The sequence below is a fragment of the Lepidochelys kempii genome, chromosome 14 (genome assembly GCF_965140265.1).
Source record: "Lepidochelys kempii isolate rLepKem1 chromosome 14, rLepKem1.hap2, whole genome shotgun sequence".
Classification (NCBI taxonomy): Eukaryota; Metazoa; Chordata; order Testudines; family Cheloniidae; genus Lepidochelys; species Lepidochelys kempii.
This window is the reverse complement of record NC_133269.1, coordinates 20317147-20341265: the sequence shown is the minus strand read 5'-3', so window position 1 is coordinate 20341265 and position 24119 is coordinate 20317147. Positions and strand designations below refer to the sequence as shown.

The 24119-nt window shown below is 44.1% G+C and overlaps 1 protein-coding gene across 2 annotated transcripts in view; it reads right to left on the bottom strand.

Annotated features, from left to right (window-relative positions):
- The window catches only part of TRIM16 (tripartite motif containing 16), a 200533-nt gene extending 179626 nt beyond the window's left edge, over nucleotides 1–20907 (bottom strand). Inside the window, exons 1-2 of one of the 2 annotated variants that reach the window (XR_012154801.1) lie at nucleotides 20829–20907; nucleotides 16298–16370 (exon numbers count right to left, since the gene is read on the bottom strand). Coding sequence is in view for 1 of the 2 variants with exons in the window: in XM_073310759.1 (XP_073166860.1) it covers nucleotides 16298–16370; nucleotides 18735–18751 (90 nt within the window). In the remaining variant the exon portion in view is untranslated. Of the gene's footprint in view, nucleotides 1–16297; nucleotides 16371–18734; nucleotides 18829–20828 lie in introns of those variants that run through there. The other variant, XM_073310759.1, reaches the window with a different exon arrangement.
- Between the last annotated feature and the right edge of the window lie 3212 nt (nucleotides 20908–24119).

Sequence of the window (24119 nt, the reverse complement as noted above, 5' to 3'; positions counted from 1 at the left end):
TTTCTGAGAAATGGGTTGGCACATCTGTGACAGATACAACCAGAGAGAGCCATCCACCTCCCAAGTTTGTACTGCATTTAAGACAGCTTGAGAGGGATTTTTATACACCACCAATTAAAAACAGTATTCACCCTTGTGTCCTCATGCACCACCCTGACTCTGCACTTTTCCTCCAAGGCAGCTAGACAGTTTTGGGCTCATAAGGATGATTTATGTTGTTTCTTTTGGCAGTGAAATATATTAAATCCTTCAGATACAGGGCGGGACTCAGAACTGCCTTCTCCATCACTTGATCCAAGCTCCAAATCAAAAAGCCAGTGGCTGCAGCATGGAGTATCTAACATATTCCTCAGTTAAGCTAGTAGGATGGGCCTTAAATGAGACAGGTCAGTGGTCTCAATGGCCACTGAACTGGCCAGAAGCTTGACTGCAGCTCAGTAAAGTTTTCTGTGACTTCCTGTATCTGGTATAGGGACACTGATAAAAAAACAGTTGGAACTCTTATGTTTTTATGGAAATATCCTGATCACTTTGGGTTTGTCTGCCTGGAGGTATTCTGCCTAGGCGTCATTTGGTATAAACCTAAAACTGTCTTCGGAAGGGCAAGTTCCACCTGAGTGGAAGGCTCAGCTTGATAGACCAGCAAATGAATGGACATGGGGACCGGACTTCCCTCCCAGGTGGTGGTGGAACCAGTGGAGACACTGTCAAAAGAGGCCAAATTCAGACGCACGAGGTCTGTCTTTATGTGAGGAATTCCTCCCCCACCCCCAAAGTTCTAACTGGTTTTAAAACTGGTTCAGCTAAAATGGTCTGAAAACTGATTGGAGTCATAACATAGACCACGCTTGGGTGTCCCAAACTATTTTTGCTGAGCTGTAACTGAAACTGTTGCAGTACAAATAGTTCAAGCCTGCTCAAGCCTGGTCTACACTAAGTCTCCAACTGCTTTTAAAATTGGTTTAACCGAACCAGTTGTTACACCAGTTACGTTTGGGGGAGAGGGGGGAAATCTCCCCACTGTAGATATGTCTGAAAAGACATGAAGGCAGGCAGCCTCACTGTTTTTGGAGAAAAGGAAGAGAAAAGGTTATTTTTTTGTCTTTACAATGACATTTACAAGGAAGTTCTTGGTACAGATGGCCGGAGGGGATCAGAATAGGCAAGGGATTAGCTCAGATACTTCTTCCAACCATAGACACAGGATTTCAGAGGAGTAAACTAACACAAATAACAATGTTTAACACTGTTCACGGGCAGATCACAAAGTCTCTTTACCCACATTTTACAGATGGGAAAACTGCGGAAAAGAAAGCTTAAGTGACTTGCCCAATATCATACAACTAGTCAGTGACAGACATGGGATTAAAACACGTATTTCCTGAGTGCCAGTCAAGTGCCCTAACCATTAGGTCACACTGCTCCCCTGCAATCACACCTAGAGGTCTTCAGTATGGATTACAATTCATTTAAAGGAAAACAAGCTTTTTAAAATATAAAAGAGTCAATTTGACATTAGATGTAAAAAAAAGCCCTGGAATACAATAATAGAATATGGGTTTAAATCTAGCTTTCATACAGTACTTGGGGATGCCCTGAGTATCAAAGTATCAGGGCAGATGATGCTAACTGTTCTGTAGATAAATAAAAGATTAAATTCTCTAGGACCCTCAGTCTGACTTTGATCACTCAGTAATGGCACATGCCCAGCTTTGCATAAAAGCTCTCAATAAAAATAGTTAAAAAAGAAATGTTGACCAGGCCACTGGGTTTATGCCTTTATTTTTTGAAAAGTACCACATGGGATCTTTAACTTCTATTGGATATCCATCATCAGTTTAACATCCCATTCTGAACTACCTCACCACCATCACCACTACTGGAACTTCACTGATCTATCAGCATTGGGCTTGAGTGTAAATTCTGGTGTTTGATTTGAATCCCTCAGCCTTCTGGCCTAAATTTAAGAATTCTACCAAGCCATTATCTCTGAGGGTTGCTGAACAAAATGAGCCAAATTCATCCTGCTGTAATACCCCCAAAGTCAATGGAGAGGTGAATCTGACTTCAGCGGTCTGGCAGAAATGTTTGTCATATGGAATTCCTACATAAATATATGTAAGGCATCTGGAAGAATTTCAAGACCACAAAAAAGTCTTGTTCTCCAAGGTCTTCAGAATGCAGAGCATAAGAAAATTCTCTTTTAATTGAAGATCTGCATGTCAGTTTCAGAATTCCCCACTCAGTTGATGAGATATAAAATGTGTCCTGGCAGAGGCCAGGCAACGAAGAATTCAAGAAGCCAGAGAGTGAAGGTTATCTATGAACAAGCAGAGCAAGAGCAGGGATTCTTAACCATTTCCATATTATGACTGTCATGCTGTCTGGAGTGGCTCACAACTGTAAGTGCCAACCTCAGGGCACACTGTCCTGAAGCAGGGCAGAGACCCCAAACTGCCTATATGTTCTATAATTAGATTTCACAAACCCAGTAACAAATGTGAACTCCTAAAGTATTACAATAGTCTCGCCATGCAGTCACAGACACTCCCCTTGTGCATTCCTGTCTATCTTGCCACCCAGGCAAGCTGGACTTAGTGACAGCATATGACAAAGATATTATAAGTGGGATTAATACACGCAGCAATTTACAAGCATTTCATAAAGTCAAACACATTATTATAAGATCAATACCCAGCTTAACCATTCTGACACACAGGTGAAACAAACTGTTTTCCAGCAGTGAATTTGTCAGTGCCTGGCAGAGTCCTGAAGCCTTGGTAACAGCTGGCACCTGGTCTGCCAGCATAATAATGACCCCCCCCACCCACCCTTTTCATAAAAGGACCACCTCAGGACCCCTTCCCTCCTAGACAGGATCTAGCTGGGACATTCCTCCGTTTAATAATATGGGGAGCACAGTGTGGTCACAACCCTCTGACACCTGTTCATGATCACCATGTTGACAACACCAGGCATCTCCGTCCCTGTGGAGAGCAGATGGACATTCTCAGAAACACATAAACCTTGGCCAATGGCTTAAACTGAGTTACAGGAATGTTGATGAATCCTGAGCTGCACCTTCCGGCAAAACTGGTGTTGCTGCCATCTGCTCTGTTCTGTTGGTTGGATTTCTTGAACTGAGGATCAAGACAGACATGCGCTCGAGTGCTGGTGATTGTTTCTGCAGTGTATGTGACTTTGCCTCAGTGCAAGGATCTCTCTGTCCTGTCATATTTGCTGGAGAGTTTTGCAAACACCTCACAGGCCATCCTAATGCAGTCATTGCTGTACAGAAAATCCACTTTGCCTGACATCCTTCCCTTGCACAGTCCTGTCCCCATGGTGTCTTGACAAATAATTTTCAGCCCATGTGCCAATTTGCAACCCCAGGTTTTAATAAACATCATTACATTTCAGCAGAAGACCCCATCTATTTGAGTGAATTCTTAACTAGTGTTAGACCAATAGTGTGACCTAATATACTGGCATCATTTCACAAAAGCCTCATTTTCTCTTAACATTTGGTGCCCAGTCAAATTCAATGGCAAGCATCATAGTACGTATGCACTTTGGCTTGCTCCTGAAAATGTAAATCTCATCAATGCAAAAAAATGTAAATGTGCATTTCTCCACAGCGTCTCCCGCTGCCAAGCAGATAACAAGTTTATGTAGGTTCAGAAAAAATTCCCATTTGAATAATTATTGTTTTCTTATAAATTAGCTCCACAGAACTGCACCACATGCAGTAAAACAATCTTACATTACATGGGCTTAAGCGGCAGAACTGGTATAATAAATCCTATGTTGAGTCACCAAATTCCTTGCATTCTTTGACTTCCCATTCTGTGTCAAATGTCAGATTTCTTGTTGGGGTAACACAAGCTACAGCAAGAAGAAAAGGAGGACTTGTGGCACCTTAGAGACTAACAAATTTATTTGAGCATAAGCTTTCATGAGCTTTATCAGATGCATGAAGTGAGCTGTAGCTCACGAAAGCTTATGCTCAAATAAATTTGTTAGTCTCTAAGGTGCCACAAGTACTCCTTTTCTTTTTGCGAATACAGACTAACAAGGCTGCTACTCTGAAACAAGCTACAGCCAGACCCAGGGGGTTGTGTGGGTTTTAATTGTAAAAGCAACATTCTCGCAGAGAATGACAAGTTCATAACCCTAATCCATGTCTTACTTGTCCTCTGGATGGACTGAAGTAGCTGGAAAGTCTTGTCATCTCTACATGGTCTGGTTTTGTGTTTAAGCTCCCAGAGATCTAGCTGAGGGGGTCTTAAAGACATGTAGTACCCAGCACACTGGGTCCCTGATCCTGGTTGGGACCTCTGTGTGTTACTGGAATCCAAATAAAAATAATAATAATAATATGTTTGAACTTACTGACCAGGTTGAGAACATTCAGAAACTTGGGGACTGATTCACCCAATCAGAATGGTAGCATTTTACCGCCACTTTGCATTCACTTTGTACTGGTCTTGAACAAAGGTGAACTTAGTCCATAAAACTGGGTTAATGAATTCCATGTTTTATTTATTTACTTATTGTGACAGTCTGCACCATTATGTTCACCCTTTTTACAAGACTATGATAAATTGTGTATGCCTTGTGAGAGATCATTTAAAACTCACAATCTGCTGAACATTATTGTCCTGGTAAAATATGTGTGGCAACATTGTATGTAAAGTTATAAGGCTCTACTGTATAACATTGCTGTAACATGTTCCAGAGTTAGAAAAGCAGGTCCAAACCAGTTCTTCAGAGACAAAAGACATACTGACACCCACCCCAGGTACCAGCATAATCAAATGGACTATTAGGGACTATCACCTAGTTAAGCAGCCATTCTTTGGGGAAAGGTTGTGAGAGAGAATTTTACATATGGACAATTGAACAACTGGGGATTTCCGTATAAACAGACTGGCTCTTGCCTGAACCCCAGCTGGAGATAATCCTCAAAGAGAGGAGAAGGGTATAAGAGTGAGAAAAAGAGGCTCCCAAATCACCTCTCTCCTCTAATCTCTCCTCACAGCAGCTACAACGCTTGAAAGAAAAAGGAAACATCATTTAACTGGAGGTCCTGGCTGAAGCAATCCTGACAGACTGATGTAAGCTTATGGTGAGAAAACCCTTTTTGCTTTTAAATTCACTTAATTTGTTAAGTTAGGTATTATCTTGTGTTTTATCTTTCTATTTTCTTTGTAACCAGTTCTGACTTTTATGCCTCATTAATTGCAGTCCCTTAAAATCTATATTTTCTAGTTAATAAACTTGTTTTATTATTGTATCTAAACCAGTAGGTGTTTGGATTGAAATGTTTTGGAACCACCACGTGAGATGACAGTGTTTGTGCATATCATTTTTCTTTGATGAAATGACAGACTTTCTATGAACTTGTATTGTTCAGAAGGAGAGAGCTGGGCAGTATAAAGCGCACATTTCTGGGGATAAATCTGGGACTGGAAGTTGGCTGGTGTCACTCTGCAGTGTAATTCAGGAGTGGCTTGCTAGAAGTATTCCTATAATTCAGCTGGGAGTGATTTTGCATGCTAGAGGCTGTGTGAGCAGGACCAGGAGTGGTTGCTCTCAAAGCAAAGCAGTGTAAAAGGCATCCCAGACAGAAGAACTGAAGGGGCACAGCTGTTCAGCAGTCCAGATTGTACCCTAGGTAATGTCACACTTATTTATGTATTTTTACTTAGATTGTAAGTTCTTTGGGGTAGGGACCATCTTTTTGTTCTGTGTTTGTACAGCACCTACCACAATGGGGCCCTGGTCCATGAACTACTGTAGTACAATACAAATAACAACTTTATTATTATTGTTGTTGTTACCACACTTCTAGATCCTCTGGATTTCTATGCTATCCTAGTCCTTCTTTCCTCTGTTAAACTGCTTTGGGTACATTGAAGCCATTCAGACCATGCGGCTTCTGACCTGTGGCTCCCTTGATACCTTTGCAGTCCTCACCCCCATATGAGGCTCACAATGGGTGAAATTCACCACAGTGTAGAGAGCCAAGGCAAGGCCTAGGGTCAGGGCCATCCCTAGCTATTCTGGGGCCCTACGGGAAGAGGCGGGGCAGGGGCTGGAGCAGCACGCAGCTGTGCAGGGCACAGGAAAAAACATTTACTGTTGCCCTATGCAGCTGCGTACTTTGCGTATGGGTAAGGACGGCCCTGCATAGGGTGGCCACTGACACATTCCCAGAATACCAGACATTCTGGTACTTCCAGGAAGGGCATGGGCCCACCCTACCGGAGTGACCCAACCCCCACCAGCATGACCTTGCACACATCATGCATGTGATGTCACACCATACAGAGGATGCCATTTTGAAGAGCAACTCTGCCCCCTGCCAGTGTGACTTCGCACCCCAGCAAGGATGGAGTGGTGCACTCTTCAAAAGAGTGCCCCTATATCTAGTTTTGTCTCAGTACCGGATGGGGGACAAAACACCCAAGAAGAGGACTGTCTGGTTTATAATCAGATGAATGGCAAGGCCTATTCCAACTTAAGTTCCAGTTAAACCCTATTTTGAGGACATAAGTAGGATATAAGTGGTGCTTAGGACTGTGCTAACCCCTCTGCGCCTGATATAATTATTTATTATTTATTCCTGGCAGTGCCCATAGGGTGCTAGGGGCTTTTCTTGCGATCCAAAGATCTCTACAGAGCCGATCTGTATGGAGCATTCCACAGTCTCAGTCTTCTAAAGATGGAGCATGGCAGTTCAAGAATCAACATGGAAGCCTGAAGGCACAAACATTTCATGATGCTTTACAACAAGCTTGAGTTTTTGGAGAGGAGCTTCCACTGTCAGAAATTGAGATGGCACAGAACTGAATTATGCTCCTATAACCGCCACTTGGAGTTTGCCAACTCATGAAACCTCTGAACTGAGCCTCTAACAATAATGGCTACCAGAGCCCCCTGAAAACATTTCCCAGCAGGTTTGGAGTCAGACGTGAGGACAGAATGGATTAGAAACTCCTGCTGAAGCCAGTAGGGAGGATTCTGCATGGTGTAAAGTGGACTGCCGGTTTGCTAGGCCAACGATGAGCTGGTGCTGCTCAGCCCCTCAGTGGGAGGGGACAGCCTGACTCGGAGGCAAAGAGACTCATTTTAGTTTCAGTTTTGAGCTTTGAGTTTGGCTTGGGATCTGAGCACAGCTCAAGGAGAAGCTAATTAAATCCCCCTCTCCACAAAGGGAGTCTTTGCACTGCTGTGGGATCTAGTGAATGGGTCAGGCAGTTCCAGCCCTGCAGAGACCAGAGATCTGACCCAGCATTGGCTACTGAGAGCCAGCCAAGACCTGCACAAGACTCCAGGCCAGGGAGCCAGGAGAGGACCCTGCCCCACCCAGAGAAGTGACACTGTAAGATGACCCTTTTTGTTTGTTTGTTTGTTTGTGCAAGAAAGTCAGCATTCACAGCTCTGCACTACTTATCTCTGGACTCATCCTTGGGGTACCATCTGCCTGGGAAGGTGCCAGGGAGGGAGCTGGGGGTTGGAAAGAGTTGTGAGTGGTGCGAAGCAGAGAATTGGTTGATTTGTCAATGGTGCTAGTACCTCTTAGTTAATGCTAACCCTTTCCTTCCCCAAATCCTATTCTACTCCCAATAAGTACTGCCCTTGTCATTTCTGAGTGTGTAATTTCTTGCCTGGGGTTTCTACTGATGTACTTTATTGTTTCTTGTGTACAGGGCTATATACTCCTTGCCAGCAGCAGTAGCATTATTCATTTTCCCAAGTGACAGCACCCCCGTATGTCTTGGGCACAGTGAGGAGTCACCTTGGGTGGAGGCACCAGGCATCCCCCAAAAGAACTCAGACCCCAACCCTGCAGAAAGGGCAGAACCCACTGCAAGTAGAAGCCTCAGGGTGTAGGGTTGAGCCACACCTCAGAGGAGGGGTTAAAATTCCATGAGCTATGTCACGCCTGTAAACAAAAAGCCAAATGGCTCTTAATCAGAGAGTCTGCCTTGGTTCACTTCTGCTTCTGGTTAACTTTGTTCTAGGCCTAAAAATTGCACATCATACACACACACACACACACACACACATCAGCCAATCACAGGCCAGGATTCTTCATGTGTTAGATGATAGAGATAGTTCAGCCAATCACAGCACTGTTAAGTTGAGTCATACTGCGAAGCTGGGACTCTGTTACTATAAGACAGAAAACTACACTTGTAATATACTGCAATTGCGTGGCTTCTGCAGGCATGAAGATACGTCAGTTTTCTTTTTACTTTCGTCATCCCCAGTCTAATAACTTTCTTCTCCCACCCATCCCTAAAGCAAAACCTCCCAGTTCGTGGTTAGACTACGATTCTTTAACACCAGACTCTGAACTTAGATCACATTCTTTTTTATTAAACTGTAATAGAGGTAGATCAGGTAGAGCTGATCAGAAATTTTCAGGCAGAATTTTTTTCTGTCAGAAACTGCCAGTTCATCAAAATCAGAATGTTTCACAGGACTGTGTCAATTTTGACAAAATTCTAGTGGAAACAAGGCAGGTTTTCTGCCAGCTTGCCTCCCTGGCTCCTTGACAGCCCAGCTCTCAAGTGCCATGAGCTGCCTGGCTCCCCACCTGGCAGGCTACTGAGGCCCTGGGAAGCTCAGGGAGCCTCAGAAATTTTTCTGTGTGAAAATTGTGAATTCCCATGTCACAGGAATGTTGGAGGGTTTTTTCTATTTCAGAATGATGTTTTTTTAATTTCACGATTTCCTGTGGAATGGGAATTCCAGTCTCCAACCAGCTCTGGAGGTATTTAGAATTGAACCCTAAGATGCCTGATTCCTGATCCATCCACCAAAGAGACTGAGCACTCTCTCCCCTGACTGGTATCCAGCATATGGGGCCCTCGTAAGACACCTTGTAATTTAACTTTAAAGGCCTTAGAATCACATAGAGTGCAACAGAATGAGCTCAGAAGAGCAAGTATGACACAAAGGCCCCTTGGCAAAAGGTCCCCTGTTCTTTGCAAACATCTCTCATCTCAGACCTGACAAACTCACTATATCAAATACATTGCTTACAAGACATTTGTCCATAAAGAGCAACGTGTAAGGTCTCTACCTAAAGCTTGCAACTTGTCGCTGTTCATAATCCTGGCGTGACATGTATACAAGTGATACTTAAAGAATAATGTAACTATATTGAAGATTATGACCCTGGAGTCACCAGGGAGTAATACTACTTGATGACGGTCTATTCATTCAGGAGGGCTTTGCCATGCTTCCCCACCCAACGCTCCAATCAGTACCAAGGTAATACCAGCTCAATTGTCTATCATTGCCCCATCACAGAACAATTCATAGAAAACCATCAAAGACAACTGGGAACAACCAAAACACCTTGGAGGTAAAAAGGAACAGTGTAACAGACCAGGGATTGCCCTGCCTGGGAATAGACAAAAGACTGATTCAGTGTATGAGAGGGCAGAGAAAGATCCTCTGCATCCATTCACTGAGAAGACGTCTTGTGAGCAGGGTGTTTTGCAAGAAAGATTGGATCCATCCTGTTTCCTGGGAAGCCAGCCAGATCTGCAACACATTGAACTTGGGGGGTGGGGAGGAGAACCTACTTTAGTGGATAGGAAAGGTGACTATCAGTAAATGTAGGCCCTAGTTCACGTTTTATGATTTTGTTTTGCACTGTAATAATCTGTTTCCATCACTCTCTCTTGTTTTTAGTGAAACCTCTGTTCTTTCTTAAATAAGCCTTCTTTTGTGTCATTAGACTCATAGGCTCATAGACTATCAGAGTTGGAAGGGACCTCAGTGTGGTGTGTTATACAGGAGCAGTGGTTTAAGGTAAACCTGCTAAACCAGGATACACTGCACCAGTGGGGGCAGAGGATCTGGGATTTCTGTAATTACCAGGGCCAGGGGCTGGATATCATAGGGGAATGATTCGAGTGGATCAGGTACTGTGGAGAACCTTTTGTTAACCTGCAAGGCACACAGGGCTGGTACCGCCTGGAGGAGAGTGGCTGAAAGACTGCTGGTGTTTGGGAGCTAACCCTCAGATACCACAAGCAAGACTCCCTCATGTTGGAGGCAGAGGGTAACAAGGTGACTCACAGTTCTGGGAGCTCAGAGAACCATCACAGTAAGTCACACATGCCTACCCCTGAAAGAATGCAAACTGGAAAAGAAAAGTACCTTACTTAAAACTGACGCTTGTTGTTGATTGTATGAGTGTGCTCGCATGCGTCTGTATGTGTATGCATGTGTGTGTGTGTGTACACACAGAGATGAGCCAGAGCCAGAATAATCAGATCCAGATTCCCAACCCTTTCAAGGCTTGGGACAATCACTAATCTAATATTCCAGTCTACCATTTCAGAAGGGAACGTGACACACAAAGCCGCAGTGGAAGACATGCAAATTCCACACTTGCAATCAAAGTAAAAATACCCACAGTGCTCTGGCAAAACAGCCTGTTCCATTTCAGGTTCAAGTTCTTAACTCCAAATAAAGCCCAGGGGTGCCTCTGTCTCCTCTGCAGGCTGGAGAAGGGCTGTTTGCACCTGTGAACGTTTTCGTTTTCATCTTAATTACATGGCCCAACGCCTGCAGTTTTCCAATGCTGACAGAAAGTGGTTTATGATGAAAGCAAGTGGAGCAGTTACAACAGGATCCAACTCATTCCTCCTGTGACCTCGCTGTGGCTTGAACCTACTGTGTTGTTCCAACTGGTCTGTATTTTAGCAGCTTTGGCACAGGCTCAGGAAGGAAAAAACCTGGTATCTTCCAGGCAGGAGACATTTTTAAAAACCCGCAGAGGTGTGGCCATTGTTAGTCACTTTTTCTTTCATTGTTCCTTTTCAAGGACAGGAAGATAATATGAAGACAGTGCACCAGATAGCCTTAAGCACCAGAGGCTCCTGGACTGGAGAGGATCTGTTCCCTTTCTTTTTTTGAGTCCCACTGTTCCACTGCCTATTTTGCAAAAGCAGCCAATACTGAACTTATTCTGTACATTATTCTGATTCTGACAAGCCAAGGAAACCACAAATAAAGCACATGGATTTCGAGTCTAAGGACTCTTCCCAACCATGACCAACAGAAAACATCTGTGGAGAGAAGGAACTGTTCATTTACTATCTGAAATGTCAGTGAAACCCAGGAGGAAAGGAACTGAATACAGCAATTCCATAGACCTTGCATAGCCCCTGTTGCAATAATTGAATGTAGCTAATTTGGCCTGATTCATTGCAGCCTTTTCATTCTAACGGAATAGAAATGTAATGAAAGCAAGGGGAAAAACATCACCCCACATGATCATGTTCTTCAGGGGGAGAAAAAACCCAGCACCATTTGAGGAAGAATCCAGCCTAAAGAGCAGGAATTAGAAAAGCTCCATCATTACAGGCAAATACAACACACTCATGTTTCATCTGGAGAATGAATCATAAAAACAGGGCTGTCAAACGATTAAAAAGATTAATTGCAATTAATCACGTGATTAAAAAAATTAAACTCGATTAATCACACTGTTAAATAATAATATAGTACCATTTATTTAAAATTTTTTTGATGTTTTCTACATTTTCAAATATATTGATTTCAATTACAACACAGAATACAAAGTGTACAGTGCTCACTTTATATGTATTTTTGATTACAAATATTTACACTGTAAAAACAAAAGAAATCGTATTTTTCAGTTCACCTAATACAAGTACTGTAGTGCAATCTCTTCATCATGAAAGTTAAACTTACAAATGTAGAATTATGTACAAAAATAACTGCGTTCATAAACAAAATAATGTAAAACTTTAGAGCCTAAAAGTCCACTCAGTCCTACTTCTTGTTCAGCCAATCAGAAAAACAAGTTTATTGACATTTACGGGAGATATGCTTCTTATTTACAAAGTCACCTGAAAGTCAGAATAGGCACTTGCATGGCACTTTTGTACCCAGCATTGCAAGGTATTTACATGCCAGATATGCTAAACATTCATATGCTCCTTCATGCTTTGGCCAACATTTCAGAGGACATGCTTCCATGCTGATGACACGCGTTAAAAAAAAAAATGTGTTAAATAATTTGTGACTGAACTCCTTGGGGGAGAATTATATGTCTCCTGCTCTGTTTTACCCGCATTCTGCCATATATTTTCATGTTATAGCATGTTGTTGGCTCTAAAGTTTTACATTGTTTTGTTTTTGAGTGCAATTATGTAACAAAAAAATCTACATTTGTAAGTTGCACTTTCATGATAAAGAGATCACACAACAGTACTTGTATGTGGTGAATTGAAAAATACTATTTCTTTTGTTTATCATTTTTACAGTGCAAATATTTGTAATCAAAAACAATAATATAAAGTGAGCACTGTGCACTTTGTATTCTATGTTGCAATAGAAATCTTTATATTTGAAATGTAAAAAAAAAATCCAAAAATATTTAACAAATTTCAATTGGTATTCTATTGTTTAACAGTGCAATTAAAACTGGGATTAATCACAATTAATTTTTGTAATCATGATTACTTTTTTTGAGTTAATCGCGTGAGTTAACTGTGAATAATCGACAGCCCTACATAAAAGATTCCCATAAAGTTCTGATTTAATAACAGTAAAACCCGGTGCTGTCAAGGAGTCCTTCTGCCCCTTTACCTGTAGAAGAAACCTCCAGTTTTTACAGAGTGGAACAGCGATAATGACTTGATATAAACAGTATGCTTCCCAGTTAAACTTCCCAGTGAAACAGCGCATCCTGTTATCGAGCCTGGGAACCCCCAGAAGACACAGTACAGAAGACACACCAGGTGGAAAGGTTCTGAGCCACCTTGCACCTTCCAGTTCTGGGCTGTCATGCGGGCCTAGAGTGGCCACTGACAGGAGCCCTACTCAGTACCTGTGGCAGAGGAATTCTCCCCCACCCTCTGCCTCTCCAGTTATGAATGTTAACCAGCTGTTTGTGTAGCCTCCTCTCTCCATTCCCTCCCTGCTTCTTTTCTTCCTCCAACAATTATTAAAGTATTTAAAAATCAAACAGAAAGCCCAGCTGTGCCTGGTAGCCCCCCATGAATCGTGAGCTGGGTGAAGGAGAGCTTCCTCAGGGACCAGGCAAAGGAGTCTTTTTTTTTTTTTTTTTTTAGTTCATGCAGGAAGATTGAGGATTTCAAAAAAATAAAAAAAAAACCTTCTGTGTCCAAGGCTCATATTTTTCAGCAGCTGCAATTGTTTCTGATTCATAATAAATCAGGTTGTCCTGGACGGCCAAGCTACACAGCATTATTATTGTCTCAATACGTTTGTTGAAAGAAAAATAACACTGTGGCTTTGTGGGAGTGGACAGGATCTGCTCTTCCAACAGGTTTGTTGATATTAGCCCATGGTCTTGTCAGCTTCCATGTATATTCTGGACTCTAAAAGCTTTTCTGCATTCCCATCACTACGATACAGGGAGTCACCAAACCCAAATATTACTCTGTGCAGCTCAGACCTTGAAGGGTCTTTCTTTATTTTCCTCCCCCTCTCTGTTTTCCATTAACTCTTCTGCAGCATTTGTGTACACTGAGTTTACAGAGTTAAGTAGCTGAACTCAGGTCCAGGGTGAGCTATCTCACATCCATCTAAATAACAGCAAGTGTTTGCAATATGCACAATTTACTCTAAGAGAGATTTTCCATGGGTACAGGAGGCACAGATCTCTCTGGCTCAGGGGCAGTGCTGGGCCGCTCCTGAGGGCTGTACAGATCCTGTTTTGTGAATAAGCAGATGACTTTGTTACAGATTGGCCTGAAAATTTAAAGGTTGCTACCTCTCTATGGGGTAATATATGGTAGTCCTGCTTGTACATACATATCATTTATTTCTGCTGGAGCTGCTGCTCCTTCAGCTCACACCTAGGGGCAGCCTCCCCCTTTACAGCTGATCAACCTGAGTTCTCCCTGCAGGGATGTAGTGAGCTGACACCAATGGTGTCCATTTATCTTGATGCTGCGTTTACATCCTTAGTTACACAAGGGAATGAGTCAGGGGGGTTGTTTTTTAACACTCCCTCTGGATTCCAGGAGCTTTCTCTAGTGTTTCCAGGAGGCATGGCTGAGCCATGACATTTCAAGGGAAACTGTCTCTTATGTAAGGAAAAGAAGTATGTACAAAGAAGCACCACTGAGAGTAGAGAGTAGAGAGTGGGTGAGATCTTTCTGCCGTGTGCATGAGTGCTGCTAGTCTGGGGCAGTATCGCGCACCAGTCGCTATCAGTTTCTATGTGCAAAGCTAGACATGTGTAGACATGTACTATTGTGTACATATATATCAACCCCATATAGGGCGGTCATGAGGCCCAAACTGACAAGGGTTTTACTTTCCTTGTTCCCAGGCTTCCATGGAAATATCTCTCTACTCAGCGAATAATGTTGTGTCAGTTTGAATTCTTTGTCGGCCCTGTCAGCCTCAAATCACACATTCTGCAGATTTTGCAATATTTTAAGAGATGGATACCTCAGCTTGTCCTGCTTTGCTAAATGCAACGCCCTCACCTCTCAAAAGACTGTAGCTGCGTGGAAGGTGAGGCAAGTGAAGGCTTAATTTTGAAAACTCATCTCATGACTGTTTTGTTCTTTGAAGTGCAATATAAAGAGCAGCTTTTCTCCTTAGTTTACTTCTACTACTTCTGCAGTAACTTCCCCAAAATGGGCTAATTACACAAGCATTGCTTAACATCAGCTTCCCTTCCCTGCTCATAATATGTCTTTATGTTAAGATTCAGCAGCTAGAGCCAACATCAGCCCCGATGAGAGGAGGGGGAAAACTCAGCTGACCTCTGTAGAAATGCACTCTCTAAGTAGGTACCTTTTCTAATCTGCTCTGTAGTGTCCCAACTCTCCCTTTCACTAGGTTTTCGATTTAACAAACAAAACAACAAAATAAAATAAAGATCAAGCTTTCTCCAAAAGTTTAGATACTCCCAGGGTTCCTCTGTCAGGCCTGCTCAGCCCACACCCTAGATCCTCTCCCGGGAGAAAAACGCCCACCTCCCTTATATCCAGGTGGGGAAATAAGACATCTGCCTTGGTGCATCAACAGAACCCACTTAACTTTTTCCCAGTAGGATCAACACCTTCTCACAGAGTATGTATTTCAGGCAAACACAGCAGCCGCATACACATCCACTTACATTGGGGTTGAGTTTGGCTCTCTATGTGTTTGAATAGCTCAGTGGTGTCAGGTTCCTTCACTGTTCTCCTTACTGTTATTCTTTTCTGCCTTTCCAGCTCTCCCACCCAATACTCCAATATCTGTCATCTATCACCCAACATGTACAGGAGGAGAGTCTACAAGACACACCTATTTGCAGAGTCAAAACATGGCACAGTACCAACAATGGTTCAAGATGCCCTTCATGGTGAAAGGGAGTCACAGAGTGAAGCATCCACCTGGGGTGGGGGGTGAGGGAACAGTTTCAGGAAAGGTGCGCATGGACTGGACTTCGACAGGACAATTCTCATTAGATAGGCTGATGGCTTGTTCTTTTGCTGGGATTTTTTAACTTAAGACTCAGCAACATTAGAACTGAACTGCATATCGACTGATTCAGGATGAGTCCTGAGGGAAAAAATGCCACGGAAAACCAATAATACTTCATAGTCAAAAGGAAAAATATTCCCTCATCTAGGCAGAGCTGCCCCAAGATCCTTGCTATAGGGGACTTTGCACTTTCCATGTGATCTTGGAAATCACACCTATATTCATCCCTGTGCTAGGGCAAGTGCACAGGTGCCTAATGCTGGTTCTATGGCTTGTTTGTGCCAGAATTATGTCTCCCTGTGTGGACTGCAGAACAGACAACGCACACACAGAATACAGCACTGGCTTTCTGTTGTCTGTCCGATAGCCTCCGTGCAAAGCTTTGACAAGTTTCTAGGAAAATCGTTAGCTTAGACCATAATTAAAAAATAAGTTTGTTTGCATCTAATCTGAGTATTTGTCATCTGTTTCAAACCACAATATACCAGTAATTAACATCTGCTAAAGGAAAGGACAGGACAAGAATAATATGGGCTGTCAGTGGGGGCTGCTATAGGGATGCAAGTTCGTGGCAAAGATCCCAATGACATCAGTGGGACCAGGATTTGGCCTTTTGAGCAAAGGAAGGGCAGGAATGGACTGAGGGGCACTGGCAGAGGAGTGATTACACAGTGCCCATGTGCAGAGTGCCAGAGCTGCCGGACTCTGACTCGAGTGAGCTCTAAATCCATTCCCAAATGGAAAACACTTCTCAATCACTACTCCAGGGCGAGGAACTTGATCTTACCTTTTCTTTTCCTTTCCATGCAAATAGAGCCTGGGTACAAACCAGCTGGACTTTGATTTCATTCAATGCTTCCCTAATTAACCAGAGAAAGTGGTTGGTGAGTCTGTGACCATTCACCATGCCCCTCTCCTCCCCCTCCACACACAAACACACATCGATTATAGACCATTCTCAACAGAGATGACCACGCAGGGAAATGATGGGCACATGACCTGCCCAACAACACTCCCCTTATTCCCAGCCTTGCTCTTTGGCTGTGTTTAGTGTGGAGGCGTGAGTCCTATTGTGACAGGGACCGTGGCTATTCTGAACTCTTTAGCAATCCCCAATGTCAGCAGGGACTCTCGCCACCCTTCCTCTTTGACCTCATATCTGCCTCCACTGTCACACACTTGTTCCAACCCCTCCACAATCCTGGCCTGCTCTCCTGTCTCTCCCCTTGGGTGGGGTCATTGCCACATCTGGCTGGAGATCTTCTGCCTGCTGTTCAATAAGCGAAAGAGAAAAGGAAGGTTTCATCTGAGGCAAAGTGGCCAAGTCACCCCTTTCCTCCGAGCTGCACAGTCCCTCTCCCTCTTTCGGTCTTGTACTAAAACCTTCCCTTTCTCTTAACTTATTATTATGCAACATGTTTATTGGGGCAGTGCCTAGGGACCAGTCGAGATCAGGGACCCTTTGTGCCAGGCATTGTACAGAAAGCCATAGACATTCCCTCCCACAAGCAGCTTACAATCTAAATAGACGAGGCAAAGGGTAAAAGAAAGCCTCCTCTTCCTCTCCCTTCATTGCAAAGCTGCCATTGCCATCAGAGGGACTGGGATTTGGCCTTTTGTGCAAAGGAGGCTCACAGGAGACAGGCTGGTCACTGCCTGCCCTGTTCATCATTACACGGAGGATGGGCTGCATCTGGTGCTGTAAGATGGCTCAGGAACACGCTTCCATTTTGCCTGTCAGCTATCTCCTGCCTCCACCGATTTTATACCACCGCATATTGAGGATGCTACAGCAAAATAAAATGTACTGTGCTACACATGTGGAAATATGAAACCCGTGCCTGTTTCCCATTGAATCCAAAAGAGCAGCACAGGCTAGGCCAGCTTGATTCCAATTATATTTGAGGCAATAAGCTCTACATGCTGGATGTTTGTGATTATTGTTTGTGCAGGATTCTGAACATTTTGCCAAATCTTCACTTACTGTTCCTTAAACCTCCAACTGCCAGACGCTGGGACTGAAGAACAGGGGATGGATCACTTGAAATTGCCCTGTTCTGTTCAGTCCCTTTGAAGCACCCGTCACTGGCAATTGTCAGAAGACAGGATACTGGGCTAGATGGACCATTGGTCTGACCCAGCATGGCCGTTCTTGTGTTCACTGTCACAAGGTGTGTCCACTCCTCTTCTCCCATCTCCTCCTCCAAGGGAAGATCATCTGTCTGACACTCTCCAGTCAACTGGGAATATTGCCTGGGATGCCCCACTGATTTATCTAAGGACTTTTGCTTGGTTCTGACATTGTCCTGGGCTCCAGGCTAAGAAATCCCTTCCTTCCTGAAGCAGATCATTTTGGGAGCCACTTTCTCTTACTTGAGATACAGCAGCTATGAGAGGTTTCTGAGAGGCTGCTCACCCTCCTCTCCCCGCCCCTTCCATCGCTCAGGCATCCAACACTTTCCAGACTCATGTTACAGATTGCACCAAGCCTGCGATTCATTGGTATAAAAGATAGATTGGTATTTGCAACGGAAAACAGAGCAGCCTATTAGTATCGCATTGTGAGGAGACCTGGGAAGTTTGATGTTGTCTGAGAGGAGCCCTGGCAGAAAGCCTCAACCAAAACCCCATGCTCAGATACCACAGGGAGAGTGGCCAGATAGATTGGCCAGGTAGACCAAGTGACTGACCCCTTGATCTGAACACCCCGAAACTTTGTGCAAGGAGTGTTTCTAAATCCAAACCAAGCTCCTAATCTCAAATGGCCCCTATTTTTATAACAGGAAGAACCAAAATCCGAGATCTTTGCAATGATCAGCACCCCTGAGCTTTATAATGTAGAACTGGATCTCAATGTTGTGGCTTGGATCCATCCCCAGTAAGAGACAAGGCCCAGGAGTGTGTTTATTCCTAGGCCAGTCATCTCACAACATGCTCTGTGACTCAGACTCAGGTATTCCTCCGACCCTGTAGTTTTGCTATAACACGTGCATGACTAGTTATACTGGAAATTCTCTCGTTGGGTCAGAGATGTATTGTAAATCAGAGGGAGAACCTAACGCACTGATTCACCCATTTGCTGGGGGAGGTTATTACATAGGCTGTCTTGCTGTAACACCTGGCCTGCCCCAGTAATTACGCCCGGGCAGACAGCGTGTGTTCCACAACCAGATTGTAACATCTGCATAAAAAAGCAGCCCTGAGACCTTCATTTTATTTCTCACCCGCTCCCTTGAGCCATGCAGGAGGCAGCCAGCCAGCCAGCCAGGGAAGGATCCTTGCCTCATCCCCACTGCAGCTCCGTGGCCTCTGAATCTGATGCTGATTGCAGGTTTTTCTTGTTTCTTTAGAAGGAGCTAGTAACCGGCAGAACGCCTGAGTCAGCGCTTGGCAACAGCAGGAAAAAACGTTTAGTCAGCTGGCACGGGAGTGCAGGCTGCTGTTCCTTTTCCTCGCTTTCTCCCCTTTGAGCACTTGCAGGCAGCCTCCTCCCTGACTCCACATGCCTGGTGTGGAGAAAGTAACTAAGGAAGTGTTATTTACTCCTCATAACACAAGAACTAGGGGTCACCAAATGAAATTAATAGGCAGCAGGTTTAAAACAAACAAAAGGATTTCTTCACACACAGTCAACTTGTGGAACTCCTTGCCAGAGGATGTTGTGAAGGCCAAGACTATAACAGGGTTCAAAAAAGAACTAGATAAATTCATGGAGGATAGATCCATCAATGGCTATTAGCCAGGATGGACAGGGATGGTGTTCCTAGCCTCTGTTTGCTGGGAATGGGCGACAGGGGATGGGTCACTTGATTACCTGTTCTGTTCATTCCCTCTGGGGCACCTGGCATTGGCCACTATTGGAAGACAGGATACTGGGAGTGGGCTAGATAATGTCTGACCCAGTATGGCCATTCTTATGTTCTTAACTGAGTGTGACCTTACTTATACACAGCAGATATATCCCCTTTAATATCTGCTGCAACATATTTTAATGGGGGAAGGAAGGGAATACCACAAAGAGCCTCCCACTAATTCAACCCATAGCAAACCTGCTGCTTGGTTACATTATTCAAAGAGAACATATCACTCAGTATGCTACACTGGCTTGCCATCCAGTACCTCATCCACAATGAGTGCATATCTCTGATCTTCAAGTTCAAGCACATCAATGGGCAGGGGCCTGCCTGTCATAGGAGCTGCCTCTCTATAACATCATGATAGTTTTCAGAGTAGCAGCCGTGTTAGTCTGTATTCGCAAAAAGAAAAGGAGGACTTGTGGCACCTTAGAGACTAACAAATTTATTTGAGCATAAGCTTTCGTGAGCTACAGCTCACTTCATCGGATGCATCCAATGAAGTGAGCTGTAGCTCACGAAAGCTTATGCTCAAATAAATTTGTTAGTCTCTAAGGTGCCACAAGTCCTCCTTTTCTTATCATGATGGTTGTGCTCTCCTCTACAGGTTTGCAAATCCCCACATATACCAAGACTGTTTGCCAGATTATTACATAGATAAAGGCCATGTATCTCTCCCACTGGAAAAAAAACAAAAACAGGAGAGATTTCTTTTAACCAATTGAAGAATAGGTGTGGTTCTTAAAATTACCCCATGATCAGCATCCCATGAGCATGGGTGGGGGGCCATGTTCCACACCCAATGTGGCTGAGAAGAGCCTTCTCTTTAAAAATCACTGATTGGTCTCAATAGAATTACTGAGGCATTGTCAACATTACAAAACAAGCAAGCCTGGGGACAAATTCCACAGCCCTGCCAGTAAAATGCAGGAGAACACTCTGCCCAACCTGTACCTACCTCCACGTTTTGCTGCCTGACACACAGATCAGAAGGTGCTGGGTGTTTCGGCCTCAGCCTCACCCACACAAAACACTACCATGTTGGGCAGCACAGGGAAAAAAAGCTATGTAGGAGCCTGAGGAGCTATTTATGAGCAGCCTCATTTAATTTTCCACCATTCTGCAGCCCCTTTGACAAAGGTTTCTGAATGCCGCTCGGTGTTCGATCAAGGCAGATGGGTCCCTGGCAGACAGGTGGATGCGAAAAAGCAAAACTTTTTTCACAAGGCTGTTTCATTTTCATCACCATTCCATATCCAGCCAATTCTTGGGATTGGGGGGTTGTTGTCCCCCATAGGCACTCCACCTTGAGATCTTCCAGTGAAGCTGGGATTTAAAGACTTTTTCCTTGTAGAAAGGGTAAAGGAGGGTTTACAGAGCCACCTTTGCTCCAGCACCCCATCTATCATAGTACAGACCTCAGCCGCTACTCAGCACATTGTATCTGGTAAGATAAGGACTTACCTGGAAAAACACAATGGGCCAGATGCTCAGCTGGTGGACTGGCAATGGAGTTAACTTCCAGTTGCTGCCAACCTGTGCTGGCTTCTGACCAGTGAGCTAGAGATGAAAATTTCCACCACCTCTTACTACCTCACCCACCCCCACCCCCAGCTTGCAGTCACAGCTGTCAGCTTTTTCTATGTTTGTTTTGGCGCTCTGTTGTTACCATCTCCCCTCTTAGAAGCTCAAAAGTGCCTTTTCTGCTGATTTTGTCATTCTCTATTTGACAAACATTGTGGCTTTAGTTTGATTTCTACCTCAGCATCTGGAGCCAGCCGCTGCCTTTTGTTTACTACTTTGTTCAACCTGCATCACTGACAAAAGTCCTCAAGAAAAGTTCCCAGCTCTAGGAACACGTTTGTTCTCAAGAAGTACATCGTGGGCAGGGAGAGGAACTCCCACATTATTTTAGAGGGTGTCATGGCAACACGGTTGGTCAGTGTTTTAATTTTTACAATTCTCAGCAACTGAATGGTGAATTTAAAAGGCTACTAGCAGCAAGAGAAGGCCACACACCACAATGTAGCAATTCCTGGGGGACCTTTCACATTGCAGGGGTAACTTCCATAAGCAGTCATAGGAGCTGCATGGAAGAAAACGTCACATGTTGGCTCTGATCAAATGAGTCTTACTTTTTAATCCTTTCGCCTCCGCCCATGAGAGTGGGTCTGAGCAAGTTTATGCTTCCAATGGGAAACTGAGGACACTGCTGAAAACACCAGCAGCCTGTCTACACTAGTACTGCTGCTGTCACTGCTACAAGTGGAGCTGCATGGGAAGTAGCAACAGGGTGTCGTTCTAGGAAACAAGGCCTTGTCTACACAAGTTGTATCACTTTGACTATACTGGTATAGTAATATCAGTACAACCCTTCTAGTGTGGACGTAGTTATATTGGTATAAAGGTGCTTTATAGCACTATACTCATTTCCATATAGGACAGGGAATAAGGCACCTTTATATCAGTATAATTGCCTCCGCAGTGGCGCTTGTACTGGTATATTGGTAAGAAACCCTATCCCCGCACTGAAATAGTTGTATCTGTACAACTTTCCAGTGTACACCAGGCCTTAGTCTAGCATAGCCAAGAACTGAGAGACAAAATGTAAATGTTACTTAGATGAAAGCTGTTGAGTTTTCTTGTCAGTATCTAGCTAGGCTCAACAGGCATTTCAATCACACTGTTTGCAGGCACACCAGTCACAATAGCATTCCTTCACCTTCCAAAGTGTTTACTACTTAAAGTAGAGACCAATTGCCTGGTCTATAGCAGGCTGGTGCAGTGCAAACTTTCCTGCAAGCCCATATGTTCTGCTACGTAGATAATACTCCAGTTAAGGGCACCTACACAAATCTGCCAGCCCACCTACTGCAATAAACTCCTCATGTCTCCTGTCTAGCGTTTTAATATATTGGGTAATGGGCTCCTGTGACCCCCAGAACCTTAGTGACACCTGGCAAAGGGGTGCAGAGGGGTTACAGTCTCTTATGCGTCTTGTGCGTACATTCTTGTTCACCAATGTCATGTGACATCTTAAATAAAAGCCGGTGTCACTCTGGTCACCATAATCATTGTACAATTTATGTACAAATACTATGTAAGGAGCTATGTGTATATACAGAAAACACGTTCTCAGAGTCTGTAGGTACTAGTCCCTTGCCAAAATGAAAAACAGGTTTTCTGTCATATGAGATGTTTCTTCAGCTATTTGTTCGCATGTAAACGGAGCATTGTCTCATTCATAATGGGTTGCTTATCATCAATCTGAGCTGAATGAAGATGAATGATTGCAGAGGACTACAGAGAAAAAAAATGTAACAGGAAGAAACAAGTGGAGGGAATAACCCTCTCTGTAGGGAACACTTCAAAGGTTTGCTGGACTGTATCTAGGGGCAGAGAAGGCATCCAGCTCCCCCCCCCCCCCCCCACAACTGAAGGAATAAAAGGAGAGAGCTTTTACCTCATGAAAAAGTGGTCTCAGCCAGGCTTGGTTGAAAACACTGAGGAGAACTTTGGGTAAAATAAAACTTCTTTAGATAGGAGGTTAACCTGTTAGTTTAGTCTCTAGAGAGCATGTTACAATTTTGTTTTATATGTAACCATTTGGTTCCAATATTCTTACTCACTATTGCTTGCATCTTGAATCTTTGATAATAAACATATTCTTGTTTTCACTAGACATATATCTCAGTGCTGTGGTGTTAAGCAAAGGGCTGATCCTGAGCTGGATCTTACAAGCTGGTGTGTATTGTTCCTTTGGGAACAGCAGGCCTGGTAGTTCTGAGAGTGTTCGGTGGATAACAGGCTGGACACAACAGGGCATGCTCTGAGGATTTAGGGGTTTTGCAAAGAGAGAGCGAGGTCTGGAAGCCAGTGCTTGTGATTTCAGGGAGCTGATCTGCAGCGGGCATAGACAAAACTGCTCCCCACTAGGAGCAGGTGGTAATGAGGTGCCTCACAACCCTGATTGCCTAGGGGAGAATCACACCTCCTCACCACACCCCTTTGAGGGTAAAAATCAGGGACTGTGAGGGAAGCCATTGACTTAATTTTCACTTGCAACGTGAACCATGATTTACATTTAGGTCCCAGAGTTGAGAGGCAAATGCACAAACCCACACATCACTCGTCTTATATATTGGGTGCCATCAAGCTAGAAGGCTCTTACCAAAGAAACTCACATTCACCATTCATTTTTTACTGGGAAAGCAGCCTGGGATGACCTGGGCCGGCCAATAGTGCGGGGGAAGGGGAGGGGGCATAGTGAGGGCAACCAGCTTCAGCAGTGTCTCTGAGCATACTCAGTACAAGCAAAGCAGCAAATCTTGGGGGCACAGTGACCCTGCCTGCTCCTCCCTCCCCCCCCCCATGCTTCACTTCTTACAGCAGCAATGGACTTTTGTAAGAGGCCCACTCAGTGCAACAAAAATAACCCTTTACTCACAGGACTGAGGCTGAAGAACTCGCTGTTCTATTCAACTGCCCCACAACAAACTGAGCTGGTGGGAAAACTCCCCCTGATAAAACAGGGAGCAGAGGAGAGGTGGAGCCTGGCTCCATCCCCAAGCACTCTGGGTAACCATTTAACCCCATGATGACCACTTTACTGCATCACCATGCACAATTGATTTGTACTGTACTAGGTCTAGGTAATACGGGGCCCTGTGTCTTCTCCACCAAAATATACTGGTTGGAAAAAAATACTTTGCAACTACCTAATTTGTCCGTGTTGAGCTAGTAATCTGGATTGTC